At 33.7% G+C, this 17,536-nt stretch overlaps 1 protein-coding gene across 1 annotated transcript; it reads right to left on the bottom strand.

Annotated features, from left to right (window-relative positions):
• Nucleotides 1-222: 222 nt before the first annotated feature.
• LOC115988377 (plastid-lipid-associated protein, chloroplastic-like) lies at nucleotides 223-4,398 on the bottom strand. Its single transcript, XM_031111917.1, has 3 exons — nucleotides 3,567-4,398; nucleotides 1,489-1,684; nucleotides 223-710 (listed from the first exon to the last, which is right to left on the bottom strand). The coding sequence occupies exons 1-3, from the start codon at nucleotides 4,031-4,033 to the stop codon at nucleotides 396-398; spliced, it is 978 nt and encodes a 325-aa protein (XP_030967777.1). The 5' UTR covers nucleotides 4,034-4,398; the 3' UTR covers nucleotides 223-395.
• Nucleotides 4,399-17,536: the final 13,138 nt, after the last annotated feature.

The following is a 17,536-nucleotide window of genomic DNA, read 5'->3' as shown; positions in this document are numbered from 1 at the left end:
TATGATTGGTGGTGCAATGACCACATTTAACAGTTGGTTTAAGTGTGGTCAGGTAGTTAGGGCCCTTTTTTGTATACCCCTAGTCCCAATGTCAATAAAATAGTAGTTTTCACAAAATCATAGAATTAAAAAAATAGCAAATACGTAATTGACTCCCATCAAAGGCAAAACGATGCTCATGGGTCAAGAAAAATCATATGTTAGCAAAGAGTGTACACGCCATTAGAATGACCTAAGATTGACAACCGATATAAGTTATGGATATACCCTTTCATATCTTTACAAACACCATTTCAGAGATCCAGTTTACATTCATCACCAAAGATTTATTACATAAAATGTCTTTGTTGAGGCAGTATCCTTATAAGAAATTATAAAAGAATATTTTAGTTTGCTCAGGTTGTCAAGAGAGAGCTGCCTTCCTTGATGAGAACAAACACACCGCCACCATCTTCCCTTGAAATTCGAAGTTCCTCATCAAGGTAAGTGGTAAGTAACCATGATTCAGGATTGCTTTTTGAGAAAGAGACCTTCAATGGTGGCTGGCTGGAAATGGTCTTTGCAACAGATGAAGCTGTGTCTTGAACAGAGTTGATTAAGCCCTCGAAGGGCGAAAGGTCAATCTTTTGCCCCAGAAGTTCCACATTTTCGGGTATCACTATGGAGTCAGTTAATTGGGGAGTCCCAATGATACCTTCTTCAAATTTCATCTGAATAGAGTGAGAAAAAAAAAGGGCTAATTTAGAGCTAAATCCAATGCTTCAAAGTTCTCTAAGGTGAGATAGAACAACATGGCCAAAGAGAATCTCTGAATGCCAGGGGCAGAGCTATAGCATGGCTGGCCCCCCACAAAATTTTTAAAAATTATTTTATATTATGTATAAGTATTAAATATTTAAATATTTAGCTACAAAAATAGAAGATGGCCCCTCCAAATGTTTGAGTTAGTCCAATAAAGCTCTTAAAAATCAATAGAATTTGTCAATTGGTCTAGTAGTTATAGAGACAAGGTAATTTTTGTTTTCTCTAATTCATTTTTTGTACATGTTTAATATTAAACTAGACAGTTTTTGTATACTCATTAGAAGTTTAAAAGATGATAAGTTCCCCTAAAAAATTATCTTGCGAATATATATATTTGAAAGTTGTTAATTTTATATACAATATATTTATATATTATGACCTACTCTAGTATCAAAATATTAATGCTTATATTTGTGTACATACATTTATGTATGTGTAGGATGATTTATCTTAACTCAAAACTAATATATTAATACCAAAATTCCCCCCCCATATAAAAAATCTTAGCTCTGCGTAGAATGTACTTGGAATATAATTTTGATTTGCACCCTTTAATGCATGGGTCCTTAACAGAGATTTGAAGCATATATGCAAGAAATAATATGTAACTTTAGATTGCTGGACATGTAGGCATAATTAGTGATTGATGAGAAAGGATAACATTAAAAGAAACAAAAATAAAACCTGCACACTCTTTGGACTTCGGACTTCAAACTTGGCACCGTTACCAATAGGAGTTGTAGCCAATGGCCCAGCAAGCAAGACAATATTCTCGACCGTAACATTTTCTGAGTCAATTATCTGTGATATTTCTTCTACCGTCACTAAGGGCAGTGTACCCTTCGACAACAATGGGAATAAACCTGCAAAACATGTGTACCTGCTCCACACACAAAATTCAAATTCACCATGTACATGACTATTCTCATGAGTACTAGAAGAAGAAACATGAGAACTCTTATGAGGAAAAAAAAAAAAACAAATCTTGTTGTTTCATGATATATTTCCAATATTAATTGTTGCTATACATCAACTTCCAAGGATAACTACAAAGCATTTCTCAACAAATAGCTAACACATTAAGCAACAACGTCATACCAAATCGTTTTTTTTTTTTTTTTTGGGAGAGATAATTACAATATATTGCTAACCCTGTATTTCGAACTCTTCTCCCCTAAATCCCATGCACTTTGTGCATGGAGAGGTGCCTATTTGGCTACAAGGCCCTTGGCCAAATCGAATTTTTTGAGTTTTGCTTTAAATTAATTATCTATAACAGACCTATAATGTAAAAATAGCGGAATGCCATATGTAAAATCATTACTAGATCTAGAGACCTCTATGCAAGTATGCATGCCTCACATAACAAGAACTAGATGAGTGTAAAGATGCACCATTCTTGGGTTGATCATTTTGATCCTGGCTCCAAAGTTTGTACACAACCCAAGTCCTGTGGATTTTAGCTTTGGTGAATGTCTGAATTCCATGAAGGGGGCCAAACCAAATTACAAAGCAACTTGATTATCACAAGTCACAAACAGCCTAGAGTTGGATTCCTGTCTGTCTTCTAACACTAACAAGTACATATAAGAAGTCTATTCTACATTAAAAAATTGTAGTACAAATGGATGTTTTGTCTTTTTTTTTCTATGTATACGCGGATCCACGTTTGCGTTTCTTTCCTTTTTTTTTTTTCCAACCGCATGTTTTGACTTTTCAGCAGTGAACAGTGCACCCATGCACTGTTCACAGGTCCACAAACTTCACTTTTCACCAACTTTTTCATTAAAAAATGAGTCCTACAATACTATTCATACATTTAAAAATTATTTTACTACAATATTTTCAGTTTTAGCAAAATAAGTTCTATCCAAACGGACCTTAAGACTTTTCTACCTTAAACAAATGTAGTTCAAATGAATGTCTTGTCAAAACTTCATAAATTTTGCCTTTAGTGAGTCGCTTAGTTTCATTGTAGTAGAACATGCGGCTCTTGTCTCAACTATGTCATTTGAACATATTTCATTCAAATCTCATTGTTTATATCTTTGTTTTCACTAAATTACTGATTACCTCCCAAATTTAAGCTATTAGAAAATTATGAATTTAATGATTTAATCATTATTTTATCAAGAGTGCCTTTTAGCTAGAGCCCATTGGCTTCAATCAAGGTGTAAAAGATCAAACTGCAAAACACAAATACAATCTCATATTGCCGGTTGAATTATGAACACCTACTGGAATGCTTTCTACAAAATATTCTTACTCTACAAGAATCTTACAAAGCAATTACTATAATATAGAGAAAGTTTATTGGCACAACAAAAATCCCAAAACATTTTCAAACAACCTTGTTTTGAGTTATGTTGGATCCGGGTATAATCTTTCTTATTTTATTTTAACTTAGGTTAGACTAACACCTCATTTTTTTTGGGTAAAAATGTTGTGACTTGTGAGATTATGACCATAGAAGAACTCGTATACTAATAGTCTAATACACCACTCCACCAACAAAAAAATTTCTTAGTTTTCAAACAAGATTCATCGAATGATATAGAACTCCTAAAATTTTATGAAATTTTCCATTTCCAAAGGTGAAAAACACAAACTGAACCAAGCAAGCAAGTTACTTCTCTACTAAGATTTAATTAAACAAGTTTCAGAATTTCCTATCACTTTTAAGCTTTTGATGCACATGTTCATATATGATACTATTAGAGCAGGTAATCCTGAGAGTTCGAACTGTGTAAACAAACACTTACGCGAGAATCCATTTTCCATTGAGAAGAGTCAAGGCCTCAGTGCGTGCAGGGATGGGTTTTTTCGCCTCCAGCTGCGTGATAAGCTCGGTAATCTTGGCTCTTGTCTCGCTCGTCGCACTTAGCCCCCTGTCAGTCCCGTTAAACGAGGTCACCAAAGCCTTCTTCAGCCTATCGATCTCTCTTGGCGCCGCCGTCACCACCTCCTCCGCCACCGCCTTCACCTCCTTCACCACCGCCACTGCGGGCCCCTCTTCCTTCTTAGGACCCAACTCCTCTTCGCTCCCCGCTCTGACCCGGAAACTCGGCCTCTCCCGGACCAATTCCCCGGTCCAAATCCGGGTTTTCTCGACCCGTTTCGCTCCGATTTTAACAGAATTTGGCTCAAAAACTGAAGCTCTGGGAGTGAATTGGGTTTGTGGAGTGACCACTGAGAGAGTGAATTGGCTTAACTGTGACACAAAGGCCATATTTTGCAGTGTTGATTTGGGTTTTTCTTTGCTTGAGAGAGAACAGAGAGGTATGTGAACTGAGAGTCAAGAACAGAGAGTAGAGTTAATATATACAGAGCTGTACTTAGCGAGAAAATACACCCTATTACGAGTGCATGATTCTCTTCTCTCTCTCACAGCTGGTGAGAGAGACGGAGGAAGCGTGCACCCATAACAGGGTATACTTCCTCGTACTGTGCAACTATGCCGACTTCCTAGTACGTGTATTAAATTTAAAGGGATCAGTTTTTCGGAGCAACCATGCCGACTACCTAGTCCATACGTGGATGTGAAGGCATTGGAGGAAAATAGGCCGACTTCATGTAGGACAAGAAAGGGTCTGTTTTGTATTGTGAATTTTGCATGAACGTGATTTGTTTGGTCTGTAGTACACTTATACTATTGGCGGAGAATGTGCGATAGGTCAACAGAATTGCACTAATTATATGTGTCCAGCTTACCATGAGCTCAAGCATTGAGCATGAACGCAATGTGTTCCTAATTTCAGCTATTAATTAATTTTTAATAAAAAAAAGTTGGAATCTCCAATGATCTTTGTGCTAAGCACGATGTTTACTGATTTGATTTGTGTATTTTATATTATTTGGGTCACGAGGCTGTGCCTCTAGGAACCAACTTTTATTAGGTTCCCAATAAACCAAAAGGAGTTACATAGGAGTGAAAAAAGAAAAAAAGTTACATAGGAATGAACTTAGCAAAAAAAAAAAACCAAAAAGAGTTGCGTAGGAGTAGGAAAAAAAATCATCGGATTGTGACTTGATGATAGGAGTTTTTATCCCAGCACCTAAAGAGAAGTGATCTAAGCGATAACCCTAATACGACCCGTATAATATACGTTGTATTACCTATTATCATCACATGGCGTAGAGTCAATAAGCCCACACTTGAAAACCCTCTTTTTTCATTTAAAAAACAAAAAAATCAAAGTCTTCTAAAGAATGCAATAAGGCAGGCCACTAAACTGGGGGGATAATGGTGTCGAGCAATTATGTAAATACTATAAAATTATAAATAACAATTATCGAATATGTCTAATAGATAACTATTGTGATCGTCTTATAGATTAATCATAAATATTCAAAATTGAGATAAACTTAGTTATTTTTAAATATCCTAAGAATATTGATTTATATCATGCAAAAATAAATAAATAATATTGGTTTATAAAATATTTTTAAAAAAAAAATTATGAGATAAGAAAAAATTAGTTAATTTTTTTATGATTTTTTTTTTTTAAATAGTGTCAAAAAATTTTAAAAAATAATTTATTAGTAATTGTCCTAAACCGGACTTTACTAATATTTGCTCTAAACACATTCGTCCAAAGGACCATTCATTGTTTTTGATCATTCATTCATTGAATATGCTGCTGGGATTTGAATGGCAAAATTGATAAGTGATTATGCTGCTGGGATTTGAATGGCAAGATTGATTGATAAGGGATTATGCTGCTGGGTTATCACTTGTGTACGTTCTAATCAATGATTGTACTTGAGTTGGGACATGGGCAAGGAAAAAAAAAACAAACAAACAAAACAAAAACTTTGACACTGAAATGAGCCGAGCCTGGGCCGTCGGCAAATTACATTTTAAAGTCTAACGCCCATAATAATCTTTCGGCTAGAAAGAGGAACGAAAACAAAAGCCCATTACAGTCATGGGCTAACACCCAACGCAGCTCCAGTTCTATACCTTTTGGACGCGTAATTCTAGTAACCCATCTAATAATTTATTGGATAGGAAATCATATTCTTTGCCTTCTATAAGTGAAATAGCCCACAAGATTATTTTTGGGTATGGGATTTTCGCTATCTAAATTAGGGAAGTAGGGGTGTTCACAAAACCAACAAACTAAAAAAATTGGCCAAAACTGCTCGAATCGTTGCCAAAATTTTGGTGAGGTTCAGTTTCGGTGTTTATTTCATAAAAACCAAAATTTTTGGTTTTGGTTTCGATGGCAAGTTTGTATGCACCAAACCGGCCGAAACCGAACCGAATTATATTATAATATATCTTATATTACATATATAATATGAAACACGGTTTAGGCTTGCAAACATTGGGCCTCTAGCTTTCTATTTGATTTTATAAACTTTGGGCCTCAGGCCTTTTTGTTTAAAATTAAAATATTGGGCCTCTTGCTATTTAAAACCCAATAACCCATTAGATTAACTAACTAAAATTAAACTAATTATCTAATTAAGATAAAACTAATTAAGTTAAACTAATTAAACTAAAAACAAAAGATATAATTTAGAAACCCCACCCTACATACCCCACGGCACACACTTTTCACTCTCACTCTCAAATAGCCTCCACACTCCACTCCAATCCGATTCTGCTCCCTCTATTGCCAGCCTCCACACGCCGGCCTCCCCCTTTTCTTTCACTCTCACTCTCTTTTGATCATCGGCTTGAGGCTTCATTTTGTACTTCTTTTGATCATCGATATGATTCTTCTCTCTCTCTTCCCTTTTCTTTCTTGATTTTCTTCATTCAACAACTCCAAACCCAAGGCCCAAAAAATTAAAACCAATCGAAACCGAAATAAAACTGTAGGGGTAAAATTCCCAAGTCAACAATGGGCCTTGGGCCCCACACGGAGTCCAGCCACGACCAAAAGGGAAAAGGGGGACCAAAAGACTTTCAGCCCAACCCTGTTGAGCCCAACTTATTTAAAAGACGTCCGAGGAAGAATGTCTCCTCGAACACATCAAATGCGGGCCCAATGTGCGCCCCATCCACAGTGAAAAATCATCCCAAACAAATGTGGATAGTAGGATGAGCCTCACAAAGCAGGAAGAATGAAGAAAATGTAAGACGTCCAGGGGGAAACCACAACTGCCGCATTAAATGCAAGGAAGCTACTTTTCCAACTGCATTAATGTGGAGAAGACAGGCGAACAGTGTTACATTGGCTAATGCAACTCACAGAAAGATAAGGTGGATGTCCGATGGGACAAGCACTCAAGTGAAGGTCCAAATGGTTAACAAGTGTAAGGTTCTTATCAATTTAAGGAGGCTATATAAGAGAAGGAAGTCCCCATGAAGAGGGGATCGAAAATTTGAAAACAAAAAGGATATAGAAAGAGAGAGGAAGGCAATAGTCTTTGATCAGAACCAGAGGTACACCCATACGTCTCCTCAGACTGAGTATCCTGTGGACTTTAAGGAGATATTCTTACGTTTAAACTGCTGCATGGTATACAATTAACTAACGTTCACTTCGTCCAACCCTAGTTCTGTAACCCGCTCTCTACAAATTCATTGTCTAGGGTTCTTTGGGCCAGAATCACTTACTTCTTGGGCCTGGGCCCCAAAGACCGACCCTACAAAAACCAAAACTAAAAATTTCCAATTATTTCGATCGATTTCAGTTGAGAACTTCAAAAACCAAGAATTTTGGTTTTGGTTGGCCAAACACTAAGAAAATGCCAAACCGAACCGATTACACCCCTATAGGAAAGCATCCTACATAATTGGGCTTCTTTTTGTAATGTTGATCCATATTATCTCTTACAGGAAAGTTGGTCAAAAACCTAGAAAATAGCCTCCAAAAACCAGTCAAACCCCACCAAAAAACCAACACAATCCAAAATCCCAGAAAAATGTCTCTGTAAACCCACTGAAAAACTGACAAAATGCCACTAGGAAACTTAGAAAAACAATCCTAAACAGCCTCAAAATAACCTAGTAAGCGCACCAAAAACCCCATTGAAAAACCTAGAGCTCCATCAAAAGCAAGAGTGGCATAGCATAATACATTCAAAAAAGGAATAAAAGATTCAATTGCTGGACTTGTAGGCATAATTAGTAATTGATCATTATGAGAAAGGATAACATTAAAAGAAATAAATATAAAACCTACACACCCTTTGGACTTCGGACTTCAAACCTTTTTTTTTTTTTTTTTGGAAGAGTCTTCAAACTTCAAACTTGGCATTGGTACTAATTGAAGTTGTAGCCAATGGCCCAGCAAATTGGACAATATTCTGGACCTACAATTTTTTTGAGTCAATTGTAACTTGTAAGCATTATGTTGATTTGATTTAATTTGCGTATTTTATATTTTTAGGACATGAGGGTGGAATAGTTTTTTTTTTTTTTTTTTTAGTTCCCAATTCTAGTATTTTGAGTTACATTGAAGTATTCCCTGGGGAAAAAAAAAAGGTTACATAGGAGTGAACTTAGCAAAAGAAAACAAAAGGTGTTACATAGGAGTGGGAAAAAAAATGTGTAAAAAAGTTACAGTGCAGTTAATGTTGTTCTAGTCTTCTATAAAATGCAATCAAGGCAGGGGATTAAACTAGGATTAAACCTTTTTTTTTACTGATAAGTAAGGAGGCCCAGACCCCCAAAAAAGAAAAAAACTAATTCATCAACTTCCTTACAAAAGACTCAAGAAAAAAGGATTATTATTGGGTACTTCGAGAGCATACTCCCTCCCTCTCACATAAGGGTGGGTCCCACCCACTATAGAACCTATCCTCATGTGAGTGGGAGAAAGTATACTCCCGAAGTATCTAATAAATTTCCTATGAAAAGATGAAAGAGATGGGTTGGGGACCCCAAGTTGGAGAAATACACGCCCAACGAGCTAAATGATGAGCAAGCTCATTACATGATAGATAACAAAAAGTGAACTGGGATTAAACTTAGATAAGCATGGTCATTTCTTTGTATTTTGATCATCAAAGGCCCGTTTGGTACCCCATCTTCAGCAATGTTGTTTGCTATTTAAACACCAAAATAGGTGGGCCCCATGCTGAAATATGTGTTTGGTACGTGATTCAGAATATGTATTGTTTGAGTTTGTGTTTCACATGAGAGTCCAACACTTTGGGCTCACCCAACGTAAACTCTGGGTATCTAGTAGAATTTGTGTGGTGTGAGATGTTGGACCATTGTGTGTGTTGTCTTTCTCTGATATGTAATCAAACCAAAATAGTACTAGTGGCAGTTTTTTTTTTTTTTTTTAAAAAAAAACACACATACCAAACACACAACTTCATATTTTTAAACACCAAAATATCTATTTGAAATACATTACCAAACACATTTCTCTCTTTATGAATACTATAAATACGTATTTTTGACAACACTTTTTAAACCACATTTTCACATCATTTTAAACAATATTACTCAAACTTCTCTACCAAACGGTCCCTCGTTGATTATGTTGCTGTTATATTTGAAGAATGATGTGTGTAGGCTGTAATCAATTATTGTACTTGGGTTGGGTCATGGGCAAGCAAAAACACTTTGACACCGAAATGAGCTGAGCTGGGCTGTTGATGAATTACATTTTAAAGTCTTAAGGCCCATAATAATCTTTTTTCTTTTAGAACAGCCCATAGTAATCTTTCGGTCAGAAAGAAGAACAAAAACAAATCCCATAATAGTCATGGGCTAACCTAATACTGCTCCACTTCTATATCTTTCGGACGCGTAATTCTAGTAGCCCATCTTTCATTGGATAGGAAATTATATTCATTTCCCTTCTATAAATGAAATAGGCCACAATATTATTTTTGGGCTTGTATTTATGTAAATTAGGAAAGCACCCTAAATAGCTCACAATCTTGAACATTGGGATCTTTTTTATGAAAAAAAAAAGAAAAAAAACCTCTATCCAATCGGATTCAAATGGGAAGGACCTGAAATCATTTATATTCAGCTTGTAAATTTATTTTCAAGAACCTTTTGATTCAATGGCATTATGCTGTGTCCCATAAAAATAAAATTCCATACCTTATTGCGTGTGTGTATATATATATATATCATATCATATACTATATAATAAAAAGTGAGCTTATAATAAAAAGTGAGCTTATAAGTCGTGATTATGCCAAGTGATTTCACTATAAAAGTTTGGCTTAGAAGCTACGGTTACACCAAGTAGATTCACCAAATTGTAGGAATTTTTTTAAATTCAAAAAAAAAAAAAGATACAATTTTTGTTCTTATCTTCTTCTTCTATGATTTTTAAGTTGATAAAAATTTTAATTTGATTACAATTCAAATTATTCATTTAATCCTTTTATTATTAATTTATTTGATACTATTTATTTTTACTTAAAATATATTACTACAAGGTCATAAAAAAAAAATAAAAAAAACAGCAACTATTTTTTTTTATAGGAAAAGCAACAACATTATTGGTTCATACTTCGTACTGATTTACCAATCTTTTATTTTTTGGGATAAAATTTTTAAAAAAAAAATTGTAAATAATGTAATACTCCTAAGGATTTGAGTTTAAAGTCAACACTTTCTCCTTAAAATTCTATATATAATGAAGGAGTATACATATATACTTATACATATATGACCTTTTTTTTATTCCACTTTTTTATGGGATAGCAACAAACGCATTGATTAAATTAAAAATTTTAATTTCAATAGGATTTAAATTCTATATCAAATGGAACTCTACCTCTATATATAAGCTTACTCTAATATGTGAATGCTTAAATCCCATAATAACGCAGGTATGCATTCTTTTTTCATTATTATTTTTTTATTTTAGTTAAGCTATCTTTCTTTAACTTCAAAAAAAAAAAAAAAATTTTAATGAAAACTTCTCACACAAGTAGTTAAATTCATGAATTCCGCATTAGAAATTGATAGATACATTAACCCAATTCATAATATTAAACTTTTGTACTTATTTGTTATCTTCTACAATAATTGGTGTAGGTTTTCGTTACATACTCTCATTTACTCACACTTTCATCTCTCAAAGTGACGAAAGAAACAAATAGGTATATTCTTTGTTCTTTTTCTACATTTATATCTTAATTTATGATTTTGGTTAGTTTCTTAATTTTAAATTATGAATAAGTTTGAATATATTCTTAATATTAAATTTAAATTATTGTTTATAGGTTTTTAGTTGTGTTCTATTCTTCTAAAAAAATAAATAAAATAAAAGAGTTTTTTTTTTTTTTTTTTGGAGAAGGAAGACAGTCAACTTTATTAAGAAAAACCAACAATGTTAGTTAGTACAAAAGAAACAAAGGGTAGTGGAACACTCTCCATCCACACTAAAAAATCAAAAATACTAATGGAATGTCTTGCTAAATTATGCGCTACCTTATTACCCTCTCTCTTTACGTGAGAGTAAAGTAATTGATTAAACAAACTAGCATTACATCTGATATCCTCAATTAATAAACCAAAGGAAGACAGGTAAGGGCTATTATTTCTCAAAGCATTTGACAACACCTGAGAATCTGTTTCTAGTATTGCACGACTAAAACTCAGCTCAGTTGCAAACTCAAGAGCTGTTGAGGCTGCCAGTGCTTCAATCTCCATGGGCGTGTACTGTTGTGGCAGAAGTTTAGACATTGAAGCCATGACTAAGCCCTTGCTGTCTCGGATCACTACACCAATGCCTAATTTTTTCTGCTCCTTGAAAGTAGCTCCATCGCAATTTATCTTCACCACTTCTGGATTTGGAGGACGCCACTTAGCTCAAATTGAAGTGAGGTTAGGCCGAGTGATGGAAGGCGCAGGTTGGGTCATTGCAAACTCAGCCACACGCTCCTTTGCCGAAAACGGAATCTGATGGACACTTATGTTTGGTTGGCTCATACGCACCTGGTTCCTTTTAAGTCCAAATTAACCACACCAAAGTTGAAAGCAGCTCCAAATTGTGATCATTTGTAATGAGCCATGAGAGCAATTCCTTAAAATCCACGAAGGTGTGTCTTCTTCGGCAATGTCGAAATGGTTATTCTTCCCACACCATGTCTAGTTCACTGCAAGTCCAGAGAGCATGAAGAGCTGATTCGGGTACCTGTTTGCAGCGGTCACATGTCAAGTTTTCGATGATAGTTCGCCTCACCAAATTATCCTTAACTGGCAACGAGTTCCTGCATGCCCTCCACACCAAATTCTTGATTTTGTTTAGAACCTGAAGAGACCAAAGTGTCCACCACAATACCTTGTCATGCGCCATTTGTTCTTCATCCCACTCGGTCTGTACTTCAGCCTTCAAAAATCTGTATCCAGACTTGTGTAAACTCCGTTGCTAGTGAATAGCCAAAATAAGGTGTCTTCTACCTCGCACCTTGAGAGTGGATATCAATTTGGACAAAGCTAAACAGATAAGCCTAAGAAACGTTTACTAATAATAGTTTTATGACTTTATCAGTAACTTTAGCTTTTTGCAACAACACTTCTTTTTTTTAAGCCCAAAAGGCAGGATTTGGTTTTGGAATTACTTTTATTCACAAATGCATGGCAATAAGAGGAGTTTATTCAAAATTGCTAAAGTATCTATTTTATAAATCTACGGTTTAAAGTCCACAGAAGTGAACAACTAAGTTCACAAAAGTGAACAACAAAAATGATCAAGTTCATAACACACGGACTAAAAGGATGACGGTCTTACTAAACAGACGAGACTACCATCATATGGATAAGGTATTAACATGATTTAAACTATACATGTGCTAACTTCTAACTACCAAAACCAACAATTAAAGTACTAATCCATATGAAATACCACTTAGATATCCATATGAAACAAAGAGATTATAACAAGAATTAACTAGACAAGGATAAAATGACACCACCACCACCACCACCAACCTACATGCAAGTATTTTTTTTACACTTTACATGCACTTAATTTGTCTTTCAAATAATATGTACAGATAGTTTGGTTTGGTTGTGTATATTATACTTGTTTGCCATATATATTTTTTTGGGTTAAATAGTTGAAAAATGTTGAAATAACAAGACTTGCAAGATTAAAAAGAAGATTGATTATGAATGAACAATGATTTCTCTATTAGGATTTCTCTATTAGCAGTGTCATTGCTTAGAGTTACAAAAAAATTCATGGTATAGTTAGAATTAGAAAAACAAAACTATATCGTTTGGATTTGAAATTAAGTTCATAAATATATATTTTTGGCTTTTAAATAATACTATTTAAGCACTTTTAATAAACAATATTTTTGGAGTGATTATATTTATATATGGTTATAGTAAGTATTTTTGGAGAGATTATATTTATTTATATAAGATTATAATTATTTAATCTATCTTTATTCATTCAACAACATTAGTTATGTTTTTATTTTTAGACTAATATATGTTCATTGAGTTGATGTTACACCAACTTATATCTTTATTGGGGCATTTTGACTGAAAAATATACACACACATGTAACATGATTTTTACTTTCAATTATAAATTAATAAATCATTTAGCTATTAATTTTTAAAACAAAAATTATATGTTTTATGAGTTTCCACTTAACTTTGTTTCAGCTATTTTTTGGATTCATATTTTTTTAATGCCTATACACACACACATGTAGCTTGATTTTTACTTTCAATTATATATTAAAAATTCATTTAGCTTTTTTTTTTTGTTAATAAAATTATACGTTTTATAAGTTTATACCTAAAACCGTGCAATGCATAGGTCTTAAACGAATATATATAGTTGAGTTAAATTTTAAGATAACTCAGCTATGTGGATTTTAGGATACCTACACTGTGGAGTTACTACAATCCTAACAACCATTATTATATAAAAAAATAAATAAAAAATAAAAAAAGTAAATTACAAATTTAGTCCCTATTATTTTTGCTAAATGTCAATTTGGTCCTCAACATTTCAAATGTGTTAATTTAGTCTCTAACCTTTTGTTATTGAGTCAAATTAGTCCTTACCGTTAAGTGATGGATAAAAAATGCTGACATGGCTAACAACAAAATAAAAAATAATTTTTATGCTAACTCAGATGCTTAGTGTGATGTTGACTAGGATTAAACCTAAAAAATAAAAATAAAAACTAAAGGGTCTTACATTTGGATCAAAATCCCTAATTCAATTATGCCCCTAACCCCAATATGTTTCACGTTTTGGTTTAGAGAGAAGAGATCAGACTGAAATTTGCTAGCCTGGCCTGAACCCGCCCATTTTGTTTCGAATTAAATATGGGCTAACTCACGGCTTGCCTGTATTTTTGTGGGCCAACCTGACCTGACCCGCGGCCCGCCCATTTTTTTAACTCTTTTTTCCCCCCAAAAAATATTTGAAAACTATATGGCATTATGGCAAGGTGTGCTAGACTACTCCTAGGTACATAACATTATTATAAAACGCACAATGAACTTGTGTGACTTGTAGTTCTACCCCTATTTACTAAAAAAAATAAAAAGTTAAATGAAAGGGGAAAAAAATATACAAAAGGAATAATAATATACTAATATCTATCTTAGTATCTAACAACATGTCTAAGTTTTTTTTTTTTAATCCAAGTTTGTCTATTTAATTTTCATATGGTATTAATAGTAATAATCTAATATACTAATATCTATCTAATCTAAATATATAAGTAGCACAAAGCTACAAACCCGGCCACAATGAGTCAATTGACAATTGACAATGTGACAAACAGTAAACAAAACAAAATAATTCAATAGTGACTCAAGCAAAATAATTGCAATTTTTTTTAATGATTAGGAATTTGAGCATTATGAAAGTTGTCATAGTGCCAAAAAAAAATCTCAGTTGTACTTGTATTTAGAAGAGCCTAGACTTAGAAAAAAGCAAAATCCAAAGTTGGAAGTTCTCCCTTGGTGGAAAGAACATTACAACCTGTTTCCAGAGCTCTCTTTAACGGCACGAGATCTCATGAGCACAGGAAAAAAAAAATGCATTTGAATCAAGTTTTAGCACAAGGAAAAAAAAAAAATTCTTACACCGTATCGATCATGTCTTTTGCCTGAGAACGTGGAAGCTACGTTGTGCACTAAAAGTTGATTATATGGATTTGAAAGTATTTTAATTTATTAATAGAGTCATATAAATTATACATTTTTAATTCTTTATTGAGAAGCTTTGATTTGCTCTCATGATACAATTATGTTATATTAAAATATTGTATTGTAGATGAAGATATTGATGAAATTGGCCAACTTGAGCTACAATTTGCAAGTATGAATATTTGTAGTGCAAAATCTACTACCAACGTTGAGTAGATTGATGTATAATTTATATAAGATATTTACTTGTTCTTCTTTACTTAAATTGGTATGTTCATTTTTAAAGGTTTTATTTTATATTTAGGTTATCTTTCTATATAATCTAATGTTATTATTATTTTAAATGCAACAGGGATTTGTGCACTTAAGAAGGCTAATAACTTGACATGGTCCATAACATTTAGTTCTGTAATTATTTATTTATTTGGTTTTTGTTCTTTTGTGGAAATGATACCATTAGTGAACTTTGAATTTGAAGTATATAAAAAATTTTAGTCATGCTCAAAAATCAAAACTGTTTATGAACTTCATGGTTTTTGGTTTGTCTGTTTTTTTCCCTTCACATCACATGTATAACAGTAAATTAGTAACAAAAAATCTAACTATTTGATCTAATTCATTCTCTCTAAAAAGTTGGCATTTATTATTATTATTTTTAAATGTGAAAATATGGGCCAACCCAACCCGCAACCCGATTGACCAGACCTATTTTCAACCCGTTTAAAATGGCCTGCTTTTTACCCGACCCATTTTGGCCCGCAACCCGAATGACCCGACTCGACCTGACCCAACTGTTTTCCATGTCTATGAACAGTGAAGCCTCAAAAATTTCACATACCTTACAAAAGAGAAATCCTTGCAAAAGGAGTTCAAAAGCAGGCAAAAGAGAAGCCCTGGCAAAAGGAGTTTAGAGGATGCTTTATGTCATTAACAAAGGAATTCAATAGGCCAAGGTAGAGAATGGTGTCATTTGGTTCATTGGGGTTGGGGGCGTGATAGATTCAGCATAACAATACCATCCTCATCATTGGCCAAGACATACCAAGCTATCCACTCCAACTTAGATGCAAACCTGCAAGCCCCACCCACACCCACAAGTACCCATACCTTGTAGAGTAAAAATCCCATAAAAGCAAACATTTAAGTTGGAGATAAAAGAGTTTTATAGAAGGACTCTGATCATAACCATCCAAAGAAATCAACTGCTACTCAATTCCCTTCTTTCATGTCCCAGATCTCTCCAAGCATAAGCTTGTCTAGCATTGTTTGAGCATATGTGCTAAATATGTTTTCAAGATTCACATTCTCCTCTTTGGACTAAAATGTGTAGCAAATTGCGGATGGGGCCATGGGGCATGATTGATTCAGGGATTTTGATCCCAACGTGAGACCTTTATTAAGCTTTTTTTTTTTTAATAATAATAATTAAAAAAAAAATCTTAGTAAGGCATACATGTGACATTCTGATTTGGCATAAAATTATTTTTTATTTTGGTTATTAGCCATGTCAGCATTTTCCATCTATCACTTAACAGTTGGGACTAATTTCACCTAATAACAAAAGGTTAGGGATTAAATTGACGCATTTGAAACGTTAGGGACCAAATTGACATTTAGTGAAAATGATAAAAACTAAATTTGTAATTTACCTAAAAAAAAAAAAAAAAACACTATGCAGAATGCAAAAACCGTTCAATAAACTTTTGAGTCGTCGATCATCAAATAACTCTATAACAAGTTATTCAAGGAATTCTAATAGGAGATCCTCAACAACAACAACAATGAAATCTAATAAACAACAACAACAAAATCTAATAAGATAATTAAAAAGACGCTAGACACAAAATTAAAATCTAATTAGAATTTAATTTAGATTCCTGATTAAACTTTCACTTTAGGAGTTCATAGTAATGATCTTAAAGAGTCAAAATCTATTGAGCATTGATACAATTACTTCTATTGATTTCTTTAGTATTGAGTAAATAATCATAAGTGTGTAATTGTGTAACCTTTAATAATCATATTTATCATCACACACCGAGGGGTGTATACCATGCGCGTGATTTGGTGCCCCTCACCATAAATTGATCGGTCACTTTGTGATTTGCTAAGGTTTTAGACTCTGCGATTCTATGACAATGGTACGGTTTTAGACCGTGCAATTTGGTGCCGTTGTGCTGGTTCTGTGTTGGGCCTTTTATTCCCATTTTGGGCCCAAAGATCTTTATACTATTTTTTTTTTTTCCTTTGTTTTAGGCTGATTTAGAATAGCCCAACGGGATTGTGGTTGTGAAAGGGTTTTTAATTGCGAAAGTTTTTAGTAATTTTCAATTTCTGAGAAGTATATATTAAATATATAAAATTAAAAAAAAAATTATATCATATTATTAGGTGTGCCGGTGCAGTGTGGTTTTCTAAAAACAAAACCGCACCGCATCTAGTTTTTGCACCTCCACCGTGGTTAGTGGTGCATTGACCGCGGTCAGTTAGGTCTGGTATTAAGCCATTTTTTCTAAACCCCTAGTCCCAATGTCAATAAAATAATAGTTTTCACAAAATCATAGAATTAAAAAATAGCAGATACTTTTACCAAAAAAAAAAAAAAAAAATAGCAGATATGTAACTGACTCCCATCATACGTTAGCAGAGAGTGTGCATGCCGTTAGAATG

The sequence above is a fragment of the Quercus lobata genome, chromosome 5 (assembly GCF_001633185.2).
Source record: "Quercus lobata isolate SW786 chromosome 5, ValleyOak3.0 Primary Assembly, whole genome shotgun sequence".
Lineage (NCBI taxonomy): Eukaryota > Viridiplantae > Streptophyta > Magnoliopsida > Fagales > Fagaceae > Quercus > Quercus lobata.
Note: the sequence above shows the minus strand (reverse complement) of the source record. Positions and strands in the feature narration are given on the sequence as shown.